The sequence below is a fragment of the Meles meles genome, chromosome 9 (assembly GCF_922984935.1).
Source record: "Meles meles chromosome 9, mMelMel3.1 paternal haplotype, whole genome shotgun sequence".
In the NCBI taxonomy this organism is placed as follows: domain Eukaryota; kingdom Metazoa; phylum Chordata; class Mammalia; order Carnivora; family Mustelidae; genus Meles; species Meles meles.
Window position 1 is genome coordinate 94,489,347 of NC_060074.1, and position 18,243 is coordinate 94,507,589.

The 18,243-nt window shown below is 38.9% G+C and overlaps 1 protein-coding gene across 1 annotated transcript in view; it reads right to left on the reverse strand.

The window, feature by feature from the left end:
• Positions 1 to 18,243, reverse strand: part of THSD7B (thrombospondin type 1 domain containing 7B) — a 568,622-nt gene that overhangs the window by 453,314 nt on the left and 97,065 nt on the right. The window contains exon 6 of the mRNA XM_046018222.1: positions 11,265 to 11,462. Within this exon, the coding sequence (XP_045874178.1) occupies positions 11,265 to 11,462 (198 nt within the window). The remainder of the gene's footprint in view (positions 1 to 11,264; positions 11,463 to 18,243) is intronic.

Below are 18,243 nucleotides of genomic sequence, written 5' to 3' on the forward strand. Positions count from 1 at the left end.
CAGCTTAGGTGGGGGGGGTGGTATTAAAGGGATGGTTTTTTAAAGGACATTAATCCAAGTTTCAAAGGATGAGATTGGCCAAAGCAAGAAGAGGATGAGCATCTCAGGCAGGGGAACAACATGATTAGAGGTCAATTACCACAGAAGTAACAGAGGTAAAAGTAGCACTCAGTGTGGATTTGCTACATGTTTGTGGACTGAAATCCACCTCTGGGGTAAGAAAAGTATCATGGTCTTAAGATATCCATAAATTAACATTCGACACTTTTTTTCCCCTTTAGTTTGTGCTTCTTTGAAATAAAATACATTATTTCTCTAAAAATTTGATTTCTACTTCTTAGGTAGGTCTCCATGAAAAATGATCAAGTTGTCTGGGCATAGCAGACACTCAACTTGGTAATGCAGAATTAACAGTACAACTGAAAGGGTTACACACTATAAATTGTTAACTTTGATTCATTAATCACTTAGACACAGTATATGCAAAAATTATTTTAATTTAGAGATTAAAAAATTCTTAACTATAAAGTCTGAGTAAAATTTTCTTCTAGCCTAAATAAAACTTTCTTCTAATAGATTTTGGGTGGGATGGACAGGCTTTTCAGGGATAGATTTATTTCATTATATTTTCCTGAAAATACTCAAATGGGTACAGCACAGGTAAGCCTCCAACTACATTCCCAGTCTAGTCATATTGGCTATCCTATCAGTGAAAATTTGTCCATCAGATGAGGAATATGTTTTAATCCATATTCCTTACTTTTCCTATGTCTACATAAGAATGATAAGTGGGGAGATGCTACACCAGGAGTTACCAGCCAAAGGCCATATGAAACAGCCAAATGCCACTTTAAAAAGCATTTCAAAATGAGAAAACAGACTTACATTGTTGCCACTAATGTTAACTAGTCCCTGTTAGTAACACCAGTGGAATGCACAGTGGAATAGGGAAACTCAGAGCATGCCCAGAACATTCAAGTAATGGCCAGGGTGACAATCTGCCATTAATTCTCACTGGAAGGTCAGATTGACCATTTAATCATATGAACTACATTTTGAGGTTTCAGTACAATCTATGGTTGTTTTGCTTTTCAAACGGTATGGACTGGGAACAGAAAGCCCAGTGAGAATTTTGGAAGAGATAGAAAAAGAAGACAGCCTTTCTATGAGACACGCAGGCACACTCAGGAACCAATTTCCTTTAAGGTATTTCCAAATGACAAAATCTGGAAAAATCAGACTATAATTAATGAGGTAGTGATGTTAATACAGTCATTCCTTAGGAATCTTGTTAAGAGAGAAACAAGACAAAAGCTCTCTTAAATGTCTAGGTATGTAACAGGGTGGAAAGAGGAAGTAATTCAAAATATAATACCTGTTTATTGACAGACAATGTACAGTAAATACATTGAAACTGCATTGCAGTTCCTCTCTTTAGCATTTAAATTGATTCACCATTTACATCTACTCCCCACCTTCCCGTCAAACACAATGGTGAAACTGATTAGAATGATCTATTTTTCTCTTTTGGATTCCTTCATTGCCAAGCATTATTAAAATTTCACCTTTAATTTCACTGCAAAACATCTAAATGAAAGAGAATGCAGAACTTGGCTATGGGAACTCTCAAATTTAATCTCCTTTGCAGTCTGATTCCTGTAGCGTAAATAGCAGCCTGATCTTATTGGCACTTCCAACTGCAAAGTCAGGTTCATTTCAAAATTTAATACAACGTATTTGTCATCACCACACTTCCCTCGGTAAGGACACTGACACCAAAATGCTACCAGTTGGTGGTCTGAAAAATATAGGTTGCTGAAAAAGAAAATTCTCTCTTCTAAACCTAAATAACTCATCTCACATATTGTGTGTCTTCTGTTTCTGCAAGAGTTCACTATTGCTTTCCACTATTTGATCTTTTAGTAATCCATCCAGGTAACAATAAAGAAATAAAAGAATATTTACTCACTGCTTTCTTCTGGAAAGACAGTAATATATTTCATAGATTTCAAGAATAACTTCCCCAGCAGGAAACAAGAAACAACAGATTAGAATCAATACTGTTGACTCTACATATAAGACACGTCTGTCACTGCAGTAGTATACTTCTGTTATATACTAACACTGTGAGGCTGCCAATAAGCCCCCTTCTGCCTAGAACAGTGTCCCTCAAAATGTGGTCCCTACACCAGCACCATCAGCATCACCTGGGAATTTGTCAGAAATACAAATCTTTGAGCCTCATTCCAGAACTACTGAATCAGAAACGCTGGAGGGGAGGCCATTCCAATTGTGTGTGTGTGTGTGTGTGTATGTGTTTAATTGAAGCACAGGTGATACATAATATTACTTCAGTTTCAGGCGTACAACATAGTGATCTGATCAGTCTACTAGTCATGCTATGCTCATCACAAGTGTAACTACCATTGGTTATCATACAACACAATTAAAATACCACTGACGATATTCCCTATGCTGTACCTTTCTTCCCCATGACTTATTCATTCCATAACTGGAAGCTTGTGCTTCCCACTCCCCTTCACCCGTTTTGCCATACTTCTACCCCTTCCCCCCGGCAACTGTCAGTTTGTTCTCAGTATTTATAGGTCTATTTCTATTTGTTTTTTTTTATTCCACATATGAGTAAAATAATACGGTATTTGTCTTTCCCTGTCTCACTTATTTTGCTTAACATAATAGGTTCACCCATGCTGCTGCAAATGGCAAGATCTCATTCTTCTTTATAGTTAAGTAATAATCTATTGGACATATACGCCACATCTTCTTTATCCATTCATCTATTGACAGACGCTTGGGTAGCTTCCATGTCTAGGTTATTGTAAATAATGCAGCCATAAACATAGAGCTCCATATGTCTTTTCAAATTAAGGTCTTTGTTTTCTATGAATAAAATCCAGTAATAGAAATAGAAACAGAATCCCATTGCATTTCAATTTTTTTTAATTTTTTGAGGAACCTCCATACTGTTTTCCACAGTGGCTGTACCAATTTACATTCTCACCAGCAGAGTACAAGGATTTTCTTTTCTCCAAATCCTAACCAGCACTTGTTATTTCTTGTCTTTTTGTGAGTAGCCATGCTGACAGGTGTAAGGTGAAAATGTATTGTGGTTTTGATTCACATCTCTCTGATGACTAGTGTTTTTATAACCCGACAGGTGATTTTAACACTAGTTTTTGAATGACTGATCTACAACAGGGGATACAGAACAACATGTTCCCCAAACACTTCAGACCCAATGTTCCTACACAAATAATTCCTTTAACATTCAAAAGAAGTCTGTTTTTTTTCTTGTTCTTATTCAGAAATATTCCAGCACATTCAAGAATCCATTACAAAATAAAAACTACTAGCCCCCCCCCCCCATCATATAATAGCTCAACTGTTGGAAAACAAGACTCAGGAGGACGGTGTAAGTTACCAGCACTGCCTAACTGGGAAAGCAATGGGACTCAATAATGTTGTTTTTTTTAATGCTTTCACATGGGAGGACAGAAGCATTCTACTGAAGCCATCTGATATTACCAAATAATTGTAAATAGTGAGGGTTGTTCAGGAGTGCCTGCGTGGCTCAGCTGGTTAAGCATCCAACTCTTGGTTTCGGCTCAGGTCATGATCTCAGGCTGGTAGGATTGGATCAAGCCCTGAGTCAGGTTCTATGCTCAGCATGGAGTCTGCTTGTCCCTCTTACTCTGCTACCCCCAACCCTCTTTCTAAAATAAAATCTTTAAAAAAAATAGTGAGGGTCGTTCAAAGTATTGAGCTCATCTCATTTCTTCCTTAGAATCTGTTTCTTTAAATGTTGTTATCAATATGGTATGGCTAAAATTGGATCCTGTTTCTTCTATAGGAATGGATCTATGAAATACCTTTGCAGGCATCTCTGTCTCAGTTTGAGTCACACCACAACCAAACCCTGCGACAAAGCTTCTTGAGCAAGTATCATTGGGGTGTAATGCCAGAGAATCAGTGCAAGAATTGGGGATGAGACAGAAAGGGAAGGAGGCTGAGAGAGGATGAGAGGGCATGTGATCAAATCAGTCTCCAGGATGAGTAGGCGGCGCTTCCTCTCACTAGGGAACAGCACAGAACAGTCATCTCAAGGGGACCCCACCTGAGGGGAAAAGAAGCTGGTATTTATACAACCTTCAATCACTGGTTGACATCCGCTCCCTGGGATTGTTAATTCCCTGGCACTTCTGATGGCATATGTGGGCAGAGAAATTCCTCAGCCAAAGAGAGCCAGGTAGTGTCAGCTGGAATTTGGGGGCTGATATGTACAGAAATGGTATATGGCCCAGCAGATCTGAGCAGGAAAAAACAGTACATGCTATGTCTGACTATTTCAAAAAGTCTGTCTCTGGATTTACACTGCTAATACAAAATGCATGTCTACATTTACTCCCCCCTCCTTTGACCCCTCTGAACTCCTGGCAATACAGTTTTAAAATTCCAAAACTTTATGTAAAGTTAAATATGTATGTGTGTGTGTCTGTGTGTGTGTTTCTTCTTGGAATAGAAACAAAACATTATCAGTATAAGAAGAATATAAAATAACAGTAATCTTCTGGTAACTTAAAAAAAAAATCCAAATTTCTACTATCCCTTCCAAAATATGCATCTTGGGGTGCCTGGGTGGCTCAGTCATTAAGCATCTCACTTTTGCTTAGGTCATGATCCCAAGGTCCGGGGATCAAGTCCTTGCACTGGGCTCCCTGCTCGGGGTGAGCCTGCTTCTCCCAATACTCTCTCTCTGCCTGCTGCTCCCCCTGCTGTGCTTTCTCTCTCCCTGTCAACTGAATAGATAAAATCTAAAAACAAAAACAAAAAAATGCACATCTTAATAAACTACATTGTTATGTCCGCCAAGTGACATTGTTCAAAAGTTTCAGAAAAATTTTATTTGAAGTTTATTTTGAGGCTCTGTATTCTCTGTGGTGGTTCTAATTTGTAGAATCTGTTTAACAGGACAATTTACCGCAGATTACACCTGTGTAGCAAAGAAATACCTCACCAATATGTATTCCTTGTTCTTCCTGAAATATAAGAAAATAAACATTGGGCTGAAATAGTAGTTAAAAAGTCTTGTAAGAAAAGGAAGAAATATAGAAAAGAAGTAAAGCAGCACTTGTTGACCAAAATGAGATAGAGCATGATCAAAGTTTAGAAAATACAACTTGAAAACACAAAAGGGGTTCTATTTAGAACTCTGGCAATTCACAAAATATTCCAATAAATAACTTATCTGAATGGTGTTTGATCTTCTCAAACTGACCTAAAGGACATTTCTTGAAAATTAAAGATAAAAATAAATAAATAAAACAAAACTTTCATTCCAATCATAGAATAAAATATACTAGAAAAATTTTAATCAGCCTCAGTTAAATGATTGTTTTAACATCTCTCTACCAATTAAAGTCTTCCTATGAGTACTTACAAGCACATGCTTATAAAAATATACCATTTTATCCAAGACTAAATATCACATTTTTGGATTGTTCAAGGCTAATGATACAAGGCAAGAAGTCACAAGAAAAATACCTCTGAATTGAGAAGCAAAGTAACCCTAATGATGGGAAATCTTTCCTCAAGCTTTCTCTGCAAAAATGTACACCACTTAAGGAAAATATTTGCATGGATAAAATCTAATGCAACTGAAAAATAAGTGTCCCTGTGTGCAAGGGGGCATTCTAGTAACACTGGAGAACCCTAGTTCCATGTACCTGTGAACTTTGTGTACACGTGAACTTTGTTCATCTCAGTGTATTCCACTCTGCATTACACCAACATAGGTATTTGCTTTTTCTATGTACAGAATGTACACTGCATTACCTCTGAATAAAGACGTTTGCTAAAATATACAGACTTTTTTTCTTTTTCCTCAACATAACCTAGCCAGCAAATTATGGAGCAAAGCAGGTGCTGAGTACTCACGATCTGACTGCCCCATAAACAGCCTGGTTTTTATCCAATGGTCCCATAGTATCATCTGTCCACTTTGCATTATGGATACTTGAAAGATGATGAATAGGGGTCACTTTGAAGCACTAGTAATATGCTATTCACTGCCCTGGCTTTATGGGAATTTTTCCAGCCTGCTCTGGGAAGATGTTACATAGTGGTAAACTTTCATCAACTGCCAATGAAACGTGGCAACAATGAACTAGTTTGAGAAACAAAGTTTAAGACACAGTGAATTCACTTGATAATCTAAAGGAGGAATGGGTTGGGTATGTGGTCAGCATCACACTCCATTTACCTTCAAATGTCGTCTTCGACAAGGAGGAAACCTGCTTGTCAATGAAACAAGAAAAACCTATGTATATTCTATACTCAGTAGACTTCTATTGACCCAGACTAAGGATGTTGTTCAGAGGAAAGAAATCAAAGCTCACTGACCACTCCAAGTGTTAGAAATCAGATTCCAAATCAGAATCCTCACTCATATAATCTGTTATACAATTTTCTTCCTAAAAATGAATATTACTAACCCATTCTTTGTTACAATCACAAGCCAGGTGAGACACAGGAACTTTCATAAGACTGGACAGTATCACTAATAAATCAAAGTAGAGAATAAGTCAAATCATACCTCCCACACAGAGAGGTGTAAAACTTCATAAATGTTTTTTGGATCTTTTGACTATAATTCTTAAATCCAAAAGGTTTTTCATATCTCAAATTGCTATTTCCAGTTACTTACTGGTTTCAATGTGACAGAGATTGTGCATTTTCAAAATTTTAAATCAAATTTTAAATTTAAACTTAAATTTAAAACAAAATTTTAAATCATTTTAAATTTTGTTGATTTAAATTAAATTGTTGATTTAAATTAATAATTTAAATCATTAAGCTAATGATTTAGACTTCTGGGAAAGAGAAATATGTCTGACTAGCAGCACAAATCCCCAACAAGACACTGTTAAGAGTCTTAGAGAATCCTGATCATGGCTATGTGGAAATCTCTTGGCTTGAATGGGATGTAGATATTCTGCAGGGATGCTATGTGATTTATATACATACATACATACATACATGTCTGCATGGGCATGTGTGTGTGTATATATAACATTTTATTACATATCTATATAAAATTAGGTAAGTTACCCTTGCAAATTAGCAGGCTTCTAGCCAGATTAGATTTCATATGAGTTTCGTTTTTATTTTCTTCAACCAAAATGAAGATATTTCTTTCACCTTACCCATTTAACTCTAAATAAATTCTGAAATAAAGGGCATATAAAACAATTAATAAATTCAGGGTGATTAAAAGATAACTGTCAAATGTTAGAAGAAAAAAAATTACAGATGACTTATTAAATATATCTCAACCTTTTTCTTTTTCTCTAAGCATTTAAATGAGTGTCAATAGTTCTGTCAATTCCCGTAGGTATGGAAAGACTATGATAATATGTGGAGAGTCAAAGAGGAGCATTTTGCTAAACTTCTATCATAAATCATCCAGAACTTCAAAGAAACTGAACTGCAAAATGTGTAACCAGACTACATTTTCAATTTCTCACTAGACAAAAGACTGCTTCAGCTACCAGGAGGCCAGCATATTCTCATAAGCATGACATGGCTGAGACCCACAAATGATTAGGGAGCCATTCAGGTATGTAAAAATCACAAAGACTTCATGGGACTGATATGAACCAGTAGTAATTTCTATTTCTCCCCACAGAAATTGAGAGTGTAGGTCAATGTTGAAAATATGTCCTTTCACAGGAATAAGAAAAAAACAAAACAAAACAAAAAACTCTAAAAGTGCTCTACAATGGTAAAATTGATACCTCCAAAAAAAGGAGGCTACATCCATTTTCAGTGGCTGAGGAAGTAGGTGTCGGGGGAGGAGGGGCAGTTTCCCCACGGAACCTTCCAACAAAAGCTGGGTGTCCTAATATTCAACTCAGTCCTGACACTACCTAGAAGTAGCATCTATTTCTACAGGTAAAAGGCTCAGTCCTAGAAGACAGAGTCCAACTGCAAGCCCAGGTGAGTGTAAGGGCCTATTTAGCCAGAGTGATTCCATCCGGTTAAACAGTGATTTTGTTGTTTATGCAGTAAAACTTAAACTGACCCAGCCCCCCACTCAGGGAACTTACTTAAAAGCAAGTCCAGGACACTAGTCCAAGGTAACAAAGCCCAAACACAAGGGCAGGTCAGGCCAGGTGGAGATAGCCAATCAGTGGGGCCCGCATAATGTCTCCCTAGCTACCAATGAGTGTGGGCCCCACCTTTTGGGTGCCTTTCGGATGCCAATTCTGACCAAGGTGACAGGCTAGTTCAAATACCTACTATAGGGTAAATTGTAATTCAATTTGTCATTCGTGTGTGACCTAGCATGACTATGCAACTTTCTCTGTGTGTTACAATCTCATTGGCCACCTGTGTGTGGCCAGGCTCAACCACATGGCCTTTGCCCTTTAAAAGTTAGTTGGCAAGGCAGGGAAGGGTCGCCTCTTTGTAAGAGATGGCCCCGACTGGTCTGTTTGATTCACGATGCTTGGCGCAAAATAAAGCTTTGCTTGACCTTCACTTTCTATCAGTCTCGCTCCTTTGATCACGGACCCATTATTGGGGGACCTAACAGTGAGCCATGCTTCTAACCAGCCAGCTATAAATCGGAGGTTCCAACAACCCTCTCCCAACTCAGGATGCCAATCACAAGTCCAGCCTAAACCATTAAAATGGTTACCTGCACTTTAGACCAATGGGCTATAAATCAGAGGTTCCCACAATCCCCTCCCTGGGCTTGATTAATTGGCCAAAGAGGCTCCCAGAATTAAGGAAACCTGTTTTACATACTAGATGATCAATTTATTGTGAAAGGATCTAACTCAGGAACAGCCTTATGGAGAGATGCCTTATGGAAGAGGATGGGAAAAGGGCACAGGGTTTCTACCCACCATGCTCTCCAAATCTCCATGTGTTCACCAACCTGGAAGCCCTCCAGGCCTGGAATCCTTTTGGGTTTTTATGGAGGCTTCTTTACATCTGTATGATTGATTAAATCACTGGTCGTTGGTGTTGGATTCAATCTCCAGCCCTTCTCCCTCCCTGGGACTGAAAGTTCCAAACAACCCTCCATTTGGTTGGTTCCTCTGGTGACCAGCTCCATCCTTAGGTGCTTTCCACAAATCACCTCATTAACATAAACCCTGTTGTGGGGGAACCCAGCTTGTTATGAATAACAACACACCCATTCCTTTTTTTTTTTTTTTTTTTTTTTTGAGTCACAACATACCCATCTCACCTTTTTAGAAGGGATTTCAGCAACTGAGGGCAAGAGACTAAATATAACCAAAGATGCTCCCATTGCTCTTATAGCTCAGAAAGTTCCAAGAGTTTTAGCAGCTCTGTACCAGAAATGGGAAGAATATTTATTTCTAATTATAGATCACAATGTAACACTCTGCAATACCATAGAAGACACAGAACAAATTGTGAAAAACTCCTCAGCCCTATAGACATAATATATCATGACAAGCCTCTAATACCTGCTGTGAGATGACAAAGCCTCACAGTCATTTGTCATTGGGACTCAACCAAAAGATCTTCTTGTTTCCACAGTGGGAGGTTGGGAGGAAGAAGTAGGGTGGTTTTTCTAATACTCATTATTATCTTCATATTATGTAAGAATGCTCTTTGCACAATTCCCCCAGGGCAACAGTAATAAATGTGCATTATAAGTAAAATAAGCTTAGAGCTTATTTTGAATGGTTATGTGCCAGACACTTCACTAATCACTTTTATATAACCAATTTAGCTCTCACAATCTGAGAGTAAGAGGTAGGTTTTATTACCCCCACTTCAAACTAAGAGAAAGGATGCCTCCACAAGTTCGTTAATTTTTCTGAGATCATCTAGCAGGTGAGAAGCAGACTTGAAATTCCCACATGGCTGACTTTAGACTTCAGGTTCAAACCTCTATACTTATCTTCCTGAATTCAAAGGAAAGCAGCACAAAAGTGATCTTATTTGCCTCTATTAATAAATTATACATATATTACAATTCAAAAATTATTTGGTAACATTCAAAGCCACGATCAGTTGTAATTACTCAGTCAAAAAGGATACAGCTTTGTACAATGTGTTGTTGACCTCTATTTAATTAAACAAATACCTTTCATGAGATAACCGATTATATTGCTTCATAATGTGTGTATCTGCCCAATTATGGCAGTGGTTAAAATAAAGTAAAAAGAACAGATAAAAAGGAGGTATCTGCCCAATTATGGCAGTGGTTAAAATAAAGTAAAAAGAACAAATAAAAAGGAGGAGGAAATAAAGAAGAGGGAGGAAGGAAAGAAAGGAAGAAAGTGACGGAGGAAAGGCATGGAGCGAGTGAAAGACAGAAAGAGAAAAAAGGGTACAGGAAGGAGGGAAAAAAGGAAACCATTGCTGAATGTCAATCCCATCTGGAAGCAAATAGCCACTCTGAATTCACCTCGTAATTTCTTGTATTCTATGGATTACTTCACTTCATAAACCAAAACATTTCATTCCACATACCAAGAGCATTATAAATGGGATTAATAGACACACTTGATATTCTTCCAAAAGACTGATTTTTTTTTTCTAAACTGTAAGATAAAGGCTTAAAAATGTCACTTTTCTCATTTCCATGTGACTTACATATTTTCTAAATCACCCTTCAATTCAAACAACCCATTGTACGAGAAGCTTGGCAATGAAGTAAAGACACCACCTTTAATAGTTTTGTAAATCTTGACAATTTCTATGTAAAAATGGTTCCTTAGAAATGTCAGTATTATGTCTCGAACTAATTCTGGTTGAATGTTGTATAAATGAAAAGATTTAGTATTTTTTTTCTTTAACTTGGAAAGAATTGCAGCCCTGAAACCTTTACAAGGTATAGTATTTGTTAATAATATATAAAAGCATGTTACATATCGACCTCAAAAAAGGCAAATAAAACTTGTTTTGTATTGATAAGCTGACGAGTACTCAGAGGAATTCTCTATGCTCTGTCTTGATAAATTGAAAACTGCAGAGAAATCTCTAGGTTCACTGTATAGCGTTTGGGCATAATCATACAAATTTCTTTCGGAGTGTGGCCTAATAAGTCAAGGCAGCTTACCTTGCAGCAATGTGGCATCTGACTTACATGTAAATACTTACATTTAAGTGTTTCTCTCCCTCAGGAGAAGGACCTGTTAGACAGCGGTGACATCATAGGGCAGATATCACTTAGCAACCCATGATTTTTTGCCTCATACCTCGGTCATTCTGGCAGACAGCCTTCAGGATGCGATGCCCCAGGCCACATTTTCCATGATCAGGGATACAGATCCCTTCAGATGCCAGCCACCGGTAACACATTGGATCCTCGCAAGGAACAGACTCCACCAAATGAGGGCAGTGGCCTGCAGGCCCTGTGGATTCCATGAGGACATGGCGCCGTCTCAGTCTAAACCCTGAAAAGGAAAAAACAAGAGGGTCACAGGATTCCATCTTTATCCAACAGAAAAGCAGCAGCAGATAGAAAAGGATGGAACTTCTATTTCATCCTCTAAAACGTGTATTATTTTAAGGTGTTTTCTTTTAGGGGAAATGGAAGGGGGATATGAAAAGAAAGGGAAAGAAAATGGGCAAGAACTAGAGCAGAAAATCTGTCCTCCAAGACTTAACAACCTTGAAGAGGCCACACATAATCAAACCAAGTAGTAAGTAGCTTATGCCCAATGGCCTCCATAAACCAGCAGAAATAAAGAAAGACTCTCAGAAATAGCCTCAAAAGAGATTAATCCACATTTTTTTTCTGTTGTTTTTGGCATTGTGGTTACTCTGCATTAAGTTGAAATTCATCTCCATTTTGGCATATCCCTGGTAACTAAAAAATTCATAGCTTCATGCCCTGAGATTTCCCTGGATTCCTTCCCTGAGATTTCCAGGTCAGTCTGCTCTGTGAAGACAGTACCTCTTTGGGATGCATTCCCCATCTTGGCTCGACATGGGTCCCTGGACTATTATTCAGTTAAAAAAAATGTAATGTGGGACTAAGGCCCAGCACCTCACTATATGCTAAGGATGTAAACGGGTCTTACATGCTAGGAGCTTACAGAGTCACAAACTCAGTGTTGCAAGAGTCAAGCAAGTACAAATTGAGGGAAATGAGTCAACCATACAACTGTGGGGAGTGCTGAGGTGTGTGGCGAAGTGGAGGACATGTGCTTCCTCTGAAGCAACTTCCGTGGACTGTCGCCATGAGGGACTGTGGACCCTCTGTTAACTAAGCTCCTAATTTGTGTCCAAGAAGACAGAAATCTAAGGTGTGTTTTGTTTTTATATGACAACACTCCATGTTTAACTAATTTATCTTTTTAAAAAAAAGTGGCCTAAATTTTTTTAAAAAGTGACTGAGAACTAGATAGGACCCTTTAGTCTGTGAGTTTTCCATCTCCGGCCCTTATGACATATCACCTCTGAAGGTTATGCTGCATGGATCTCCTATTTTACTTCCACTCTCTAATGCACCAAGTTCTGTTTACCAGTTTAATTCCTTTAGTTCCTTTTATAATTTAACGAAACTGAGCTTCTTGGATGATAACATTTTAAGGAATTATTCACTTATTCCTCTGGGTAAGTTCAAAGAGAGAGAGACTGACAGACAGGCTGTGATAAGAAAATGGGAGTGTATGAGAACACCGAATTCTCAGCATGAGAGTTAGATACCCCCTACTACCCTTCCCACAAGAGGCCGGGAGAAGGACAAGTTAGGGAGCATGAGAGGTCACAAAGCCAGGTATATCTTTCTCCCAGACTTCCCAAAGCCACGCCTACTTTCCCACCAATGGGAATGAAATGAAAAGGTTACAAAGCTCCAGGCATAGCTGGGGAAAGGCTGTCTCCTGTAAAACCACACAGCCAAGGAGGTTTGAACTAATGGACTCATGGTTTTAGGCCACAAGAGGGAGCCGCGCTTCTTCAGAATATTATAGGGCTGGACAAGAATTTCGGATAAACAGTCTCAAGTGCTTTTTTGGGGTTTTACGGTCCAGGGTTAACCTATGAACTCTCTCTCTCTCTCTCTCTCTCTCTCTTTTTTAAGGAAGAAAGAAAGAGGGAGAAAATAGGCGGAGGGCTAGAGGGAGAGCCTTTTAAAAGATTCGATTCTTACGTTGATGATCAGCCACATGAGGGAAGGCATCATTCAGCCTATCAGAGATTACATGCATGGATCATGGCATTGCAAATATTAAGGTCAGGGACAATTAAAATAATAGATGGCTTCTGCCATACTTCATACCTACAAGTCTGTATCATCAGTTAGTTACAACAAAATCTGCAGAAGTGTTCAGCTCCCCTCCTGAGAGAAGGAAGAGACACAGGAAACATAAAGGTTTCCAACTGCACTCGATGGCCATCAGACTACAATGAGCTCCAAGGGCTCACTGCCATGCAACTTGGATGACCTCTATTCTTAATGTAATGTCCATATGCTGCTTACTGATGGTCTTATGTTTGTCTTTGTTTAGTTTATCTGTTTGAGCAACACATAGCACGGGTCTCCATGACTGATAAGGTTTGACAACTGTCTCAGAAACAGTCTTCTTTACTGAGGATTCGGGTGTCCTGGTACCTAGAGCTTCATGTCATTGAGGTGTATGCGCAGTTTCCCTCTATAAATCAAGTTGCATCCATCTCACCGTAAATCTACAGACTACATCTCTTTAGTCAATAAATTCTTCTAGTCTTTCATTTGTGCTGCCCTTGTCCTGACTGTAACTAGGATCAAATCACAGCACAAGCTCAGCATAAAACAAAAACCTTGGAGTCTCTTGTTAGTGCTTAACTTTAATCACACATCCACGTTCATGCCTGCAATTGACATCAGGCTTCCCCCGGGTGCTTCTGTTCTGAAAGATACACGACTGCCAAGTCCACAGTGGCTGGGGCCAGCCAACCACTTACCTTCACTTACCGAGTTCCATATTAATCAGATCGTATCATTCAGTAAACATTAACTGCCATATGTAGATCCCTGTAATGTACTGTGGGAAGCCACAGGAGAAACAGAAAACATAAATCTATTCTTCACAGAGCATATAGTCCAACAAGGGGAAAAGGCACTGCATTAATTAAACATCTACCCTTTCCCAAGATGGTGCCAGCCACTTTACTTATATTAACCCAAATTAATAAATCTTGCAAAACTATTTTGTAGGTTGCTATTCTCATTTTATGCATGTGAAAACTAAGATCAGACGAGACATCATTACTGCTCCCGAGGCACATTATTGATTAAATGGATATGTGTGAAATTCAGGGGAGGACTTTTTCAGATATCACCTCTTCATAAGAAAGAATTCCAGTCAGCTCTTGTGTGTGATGTGTTCTAGCCCGACTCATGTAGTGAATCTGCAGGGACTATGCACCATTTCCTTCAAATGAAAGTGGACAGATTAGATAGTGGAATTTAAGGCATGAGGCAGCAAGAAGGAGTTTTAATAATCATTTAATGACTACAGATTCAATCCACTTTTAATGAAACTGGTATTTGCAGGGTTTTTTTTTTTTCTTTTATAAACCCAAAGTTTAGTATACATTCTACTGGCTTACTATATATTCTATTGAATTCTAGAATAGAGTGAATTGTGGGTTGGAGAGGAAAAAGGGAAGAAACACAAATAACAGTAGATGAGCCAAAGTTTTTTTTTGTTTGTTTGTTTGTTTTTAAATGAAGCCAAGGGAAAATTCAAGGAGACATGGGATGTATAGGTCTGATGACTGTACATCTTCAGGTGCAAATGGCCCGAAAGTGTCCATGTAAGCTTCTGTGAAGCTGTTCATGGCCAATACTGTCTCCACACTACTACCACCGGAACAGGCTTGAAGCAGCAGCTAGCACGTTGACCAAGGACAACAGACGTTTATGCCATCTTAGGTATCTATTTGCTCCTCATCTCTGGCAGCCTTGGACATGGGGTAACAACTTTGAACCAAAGACCCTGAGCACACTGACTCCAACTCTTTAGAAATCAACCACCCTCCCACAAGTTCAGCATTTTACAGTACCATTATTAGTTCGCATCCACCTGTGAATACAGAAAATAAGAAAAAGCAATGACAGGGCAATTGTGATTATGAGAACTCTCAATACTTAGAATGAGAACTAGGCATGAAAGTCCCCCTCCCCATGGTCCCACTCTTAACACAGACATAGAAAAAAAAGGGGGGGGAATAGAAAAAACTATCTCTTAGCATACACATTTTCTGTAACAAAGCAAAAATAATTTTATAGACTTCTCATAAGTGGATCTATGTAGCAGGCAAGGATGAAAAATGGAAATTTCCCCCCTTTTTGTTATATAAGATCTAAAACATGCAGTATTTCCCTGCTTTGGTGTGTTATCTAAACTGATTTGTTTCAGAGCATAAAAGACTGTCTTTGTAAAGACAGTCATGGGTTCTCAGTTTCAAGATGTCTTATTCTATGGGGATTTTAAAACTTTGGATATATGACTGGGGGTAGTATCATATTGGGGACATTAAGGAACCCTGAAGTCCTACCACATAAGCAGTTACCTATTGTGACACTGTATCAGGAAGCGTCCATCAAATTGTTCTTTAAAACAACTTCTGTGGACAAGGATGTCTTTCTGGAATATGTCTGAAAGGGACAAGGATGTCATATAAATGTATGTCTCTGTATTAGAATTTTTTTTTAAATGTACTATACTTATGTATAGAGTTCACCCATCAGCAATTTTTTCAGGTTATTTCTCTTTCACATACCTCTAATTATAACTCCCTGGGAGTGTATCAAAGGTAAAGCAATGAATGATAAAACCTGATCCAATTTAAATTCCTCTGAAAGGCATCCTAGCTTCGCTTGACAAGTACCAACCTGCTGAGTACTATTTCCCTTGTCTGCCTATCACAGACCTGGTGGAAAGTGTGAAGGCTAGGGACCATGGCTGATTTGTTAATATACTCTGAATGGCTGACAGCCACAGAGCTTACAGGTTTCCGGACTGAAGGGTGCCTGCCTTAGAAAAACAGCCATATTAAGATCATCTCTAGGGTAACTAATTTCTTCTGTAAGGTAATACAACATTAAATGCTTTTCCATCCTTTTCTCATCCTCATCTTTTTTTCATCCTTTTTTTTTTTAATTGGAACAAAAGGAACATACCAAAGCAATAACACGGTGGGGAAAAGACCAGTGAAGAAAAAGAAGTAATTATCTCCAACTTTGCACATTCATTTTCTTATTATTATTTGCTGGTATTTCCCTCAAATCCTCTAAAATATATAATAGAGTATAAAATAACAAAGAATGTGTATGTGTGTGTATATATCTATCCATCCTAGATTTTTGCTACAGGTTCACTGCATTTCTTTGGGTAGGGAATTCAAATGTAAAGCTAAACGGTCCAGTTTACATCCCAGAGTTTTGTGATGTTTAATGCATTAGCTTGTGTGTTCTGGCCTCTGTGGAATTCTGAATTACCTTTAGTTTGTGCCAGTCAGTGACTCTGGCAGACCCCATGGTAGGACCATGGGACAGGCTGAGATTGGAAGATCCCAGACCTCTCGCTCACAAGTCAGTAGAAATAACAAGAAGATTGCTTACCATCATTGTAACATGCTTGGACTCCTTGTAGGCACAGAATCATTTCCCTAGAGGGGAAACTCCATTCTTTATCTTTCCCAGGAGGGATTAGTAGCAGGTGGTCCTGGCAGATTTTAGCAAGACTTTAAAAATCAAAATTGTGTCTGCTCTAGGGAAGCATTTATAAAATGCCAAACTCCCAGACCTGAATAATAATCATTGCTGTATACAGCCTCTTCTGTCTGTGATTACTTAGTGCCTAGGGCAGGTCATTTAGCCTTAGTATGGGCCTAAAGACCAGAGACTGGTTCTCATCAATCCCAACGTGACCCTACATTCTTCAGGTGGCTGAGGAGACGCTATGACCTTCAGGTGAGAAGTTCTATTGTCTCCACCCTCTCCTTGAGCTCCAAAGGCTGAACCTCTCTTGGAAAAACTAATTGAGGCAAAAAACATACATTCCAAATACCTGCTATTCTCAAGCTATTCTTGGAACACCTTTCCTTTCTCACACAACTGCAGTCTACTTTCTCTCTCGCCCCACAGGTGACACGCTGGAGCTAAGATAAATCCCATGCTGCAAGCCTTATCTCCTACAGTGGCTCAGTTATTGGCTCTCAAGACTAATGGGTCCCACTGGCCAATGGGGAGCATGTGGGTAGAGCACTTCTCAGCTAAGCTTAACACTGGACTTCTGCCTTGATCCAAGTTTCCTTAGGCTATGGAGGGAATCACTAAGGAAGCCCAGTGTTTGAAGGAACACTAGACTAGGGAGACAGGAACCCAGGTTCTTGGGCCTGGGCCATTATGAAATCCCTGTGGGATTCAGGACAAATGGGTTCACTTCTCTACACTTTAATTTTGAAATATTATGAAGTGTCACATCCTTGCTGAGCCTAAATGCTGATGCAAAGTTGGGCAGTATATTAGAATCTTAGGGCTGCCAAAGGAAAATAACACACTGGGTTATGCAAAAGAACAGAAATATTTTGTCTCATAGTTCTGGAGGCTAGAAGCCCAACAAAGTGTCAGTAGAGCCATATTCCCTCTGAATGTTCCAGGGAAAGACTTCTCCCATGTCTCTCCCTAGCTTCTGGTGGTTGCTAGCAATCCTTTGCATTCCTTGGCTTATACACATATCACTCTAATGTCTGCCTTTACATAGCATTCTTCTCTGAGTATCTCTGTGTTCAAATTTCCCTCTTTCTGTATCAGTCATTAGAATAGGGCCTATCCTAATCCAGTATGGCATCATCTTAACTTGAGTCTATCTGCAAAGCCCTATTTCCAAATAAGGTCATATTCACATACATGAGGTGTTAGGAATGAAGCTTTCCTTTTTTTTTTTTGAAGGACACAATTCACCCCACAACAGGTGATGTCTAATAAATGGATGGACCGGAGTGAATCTGCAAGAGTTGACCCACACAATAGAGGAATGGGGCTAAGAAAAGGTTTGATATGGAAGCATCTTGGGCCAAGGGGGCAAACAGAGGGGTCTGAATGTTATATGTTTCCCAGTGGAGTTCCACAGACTGGTTCAATGTTACATGTTAAAGGAAGATTACAAGTTAAAGGAAGAAAAATTGAAAGAGCACTTTTCACAAAGGGTTTTGAGAAAATTTGCTCAAGTAACAAAA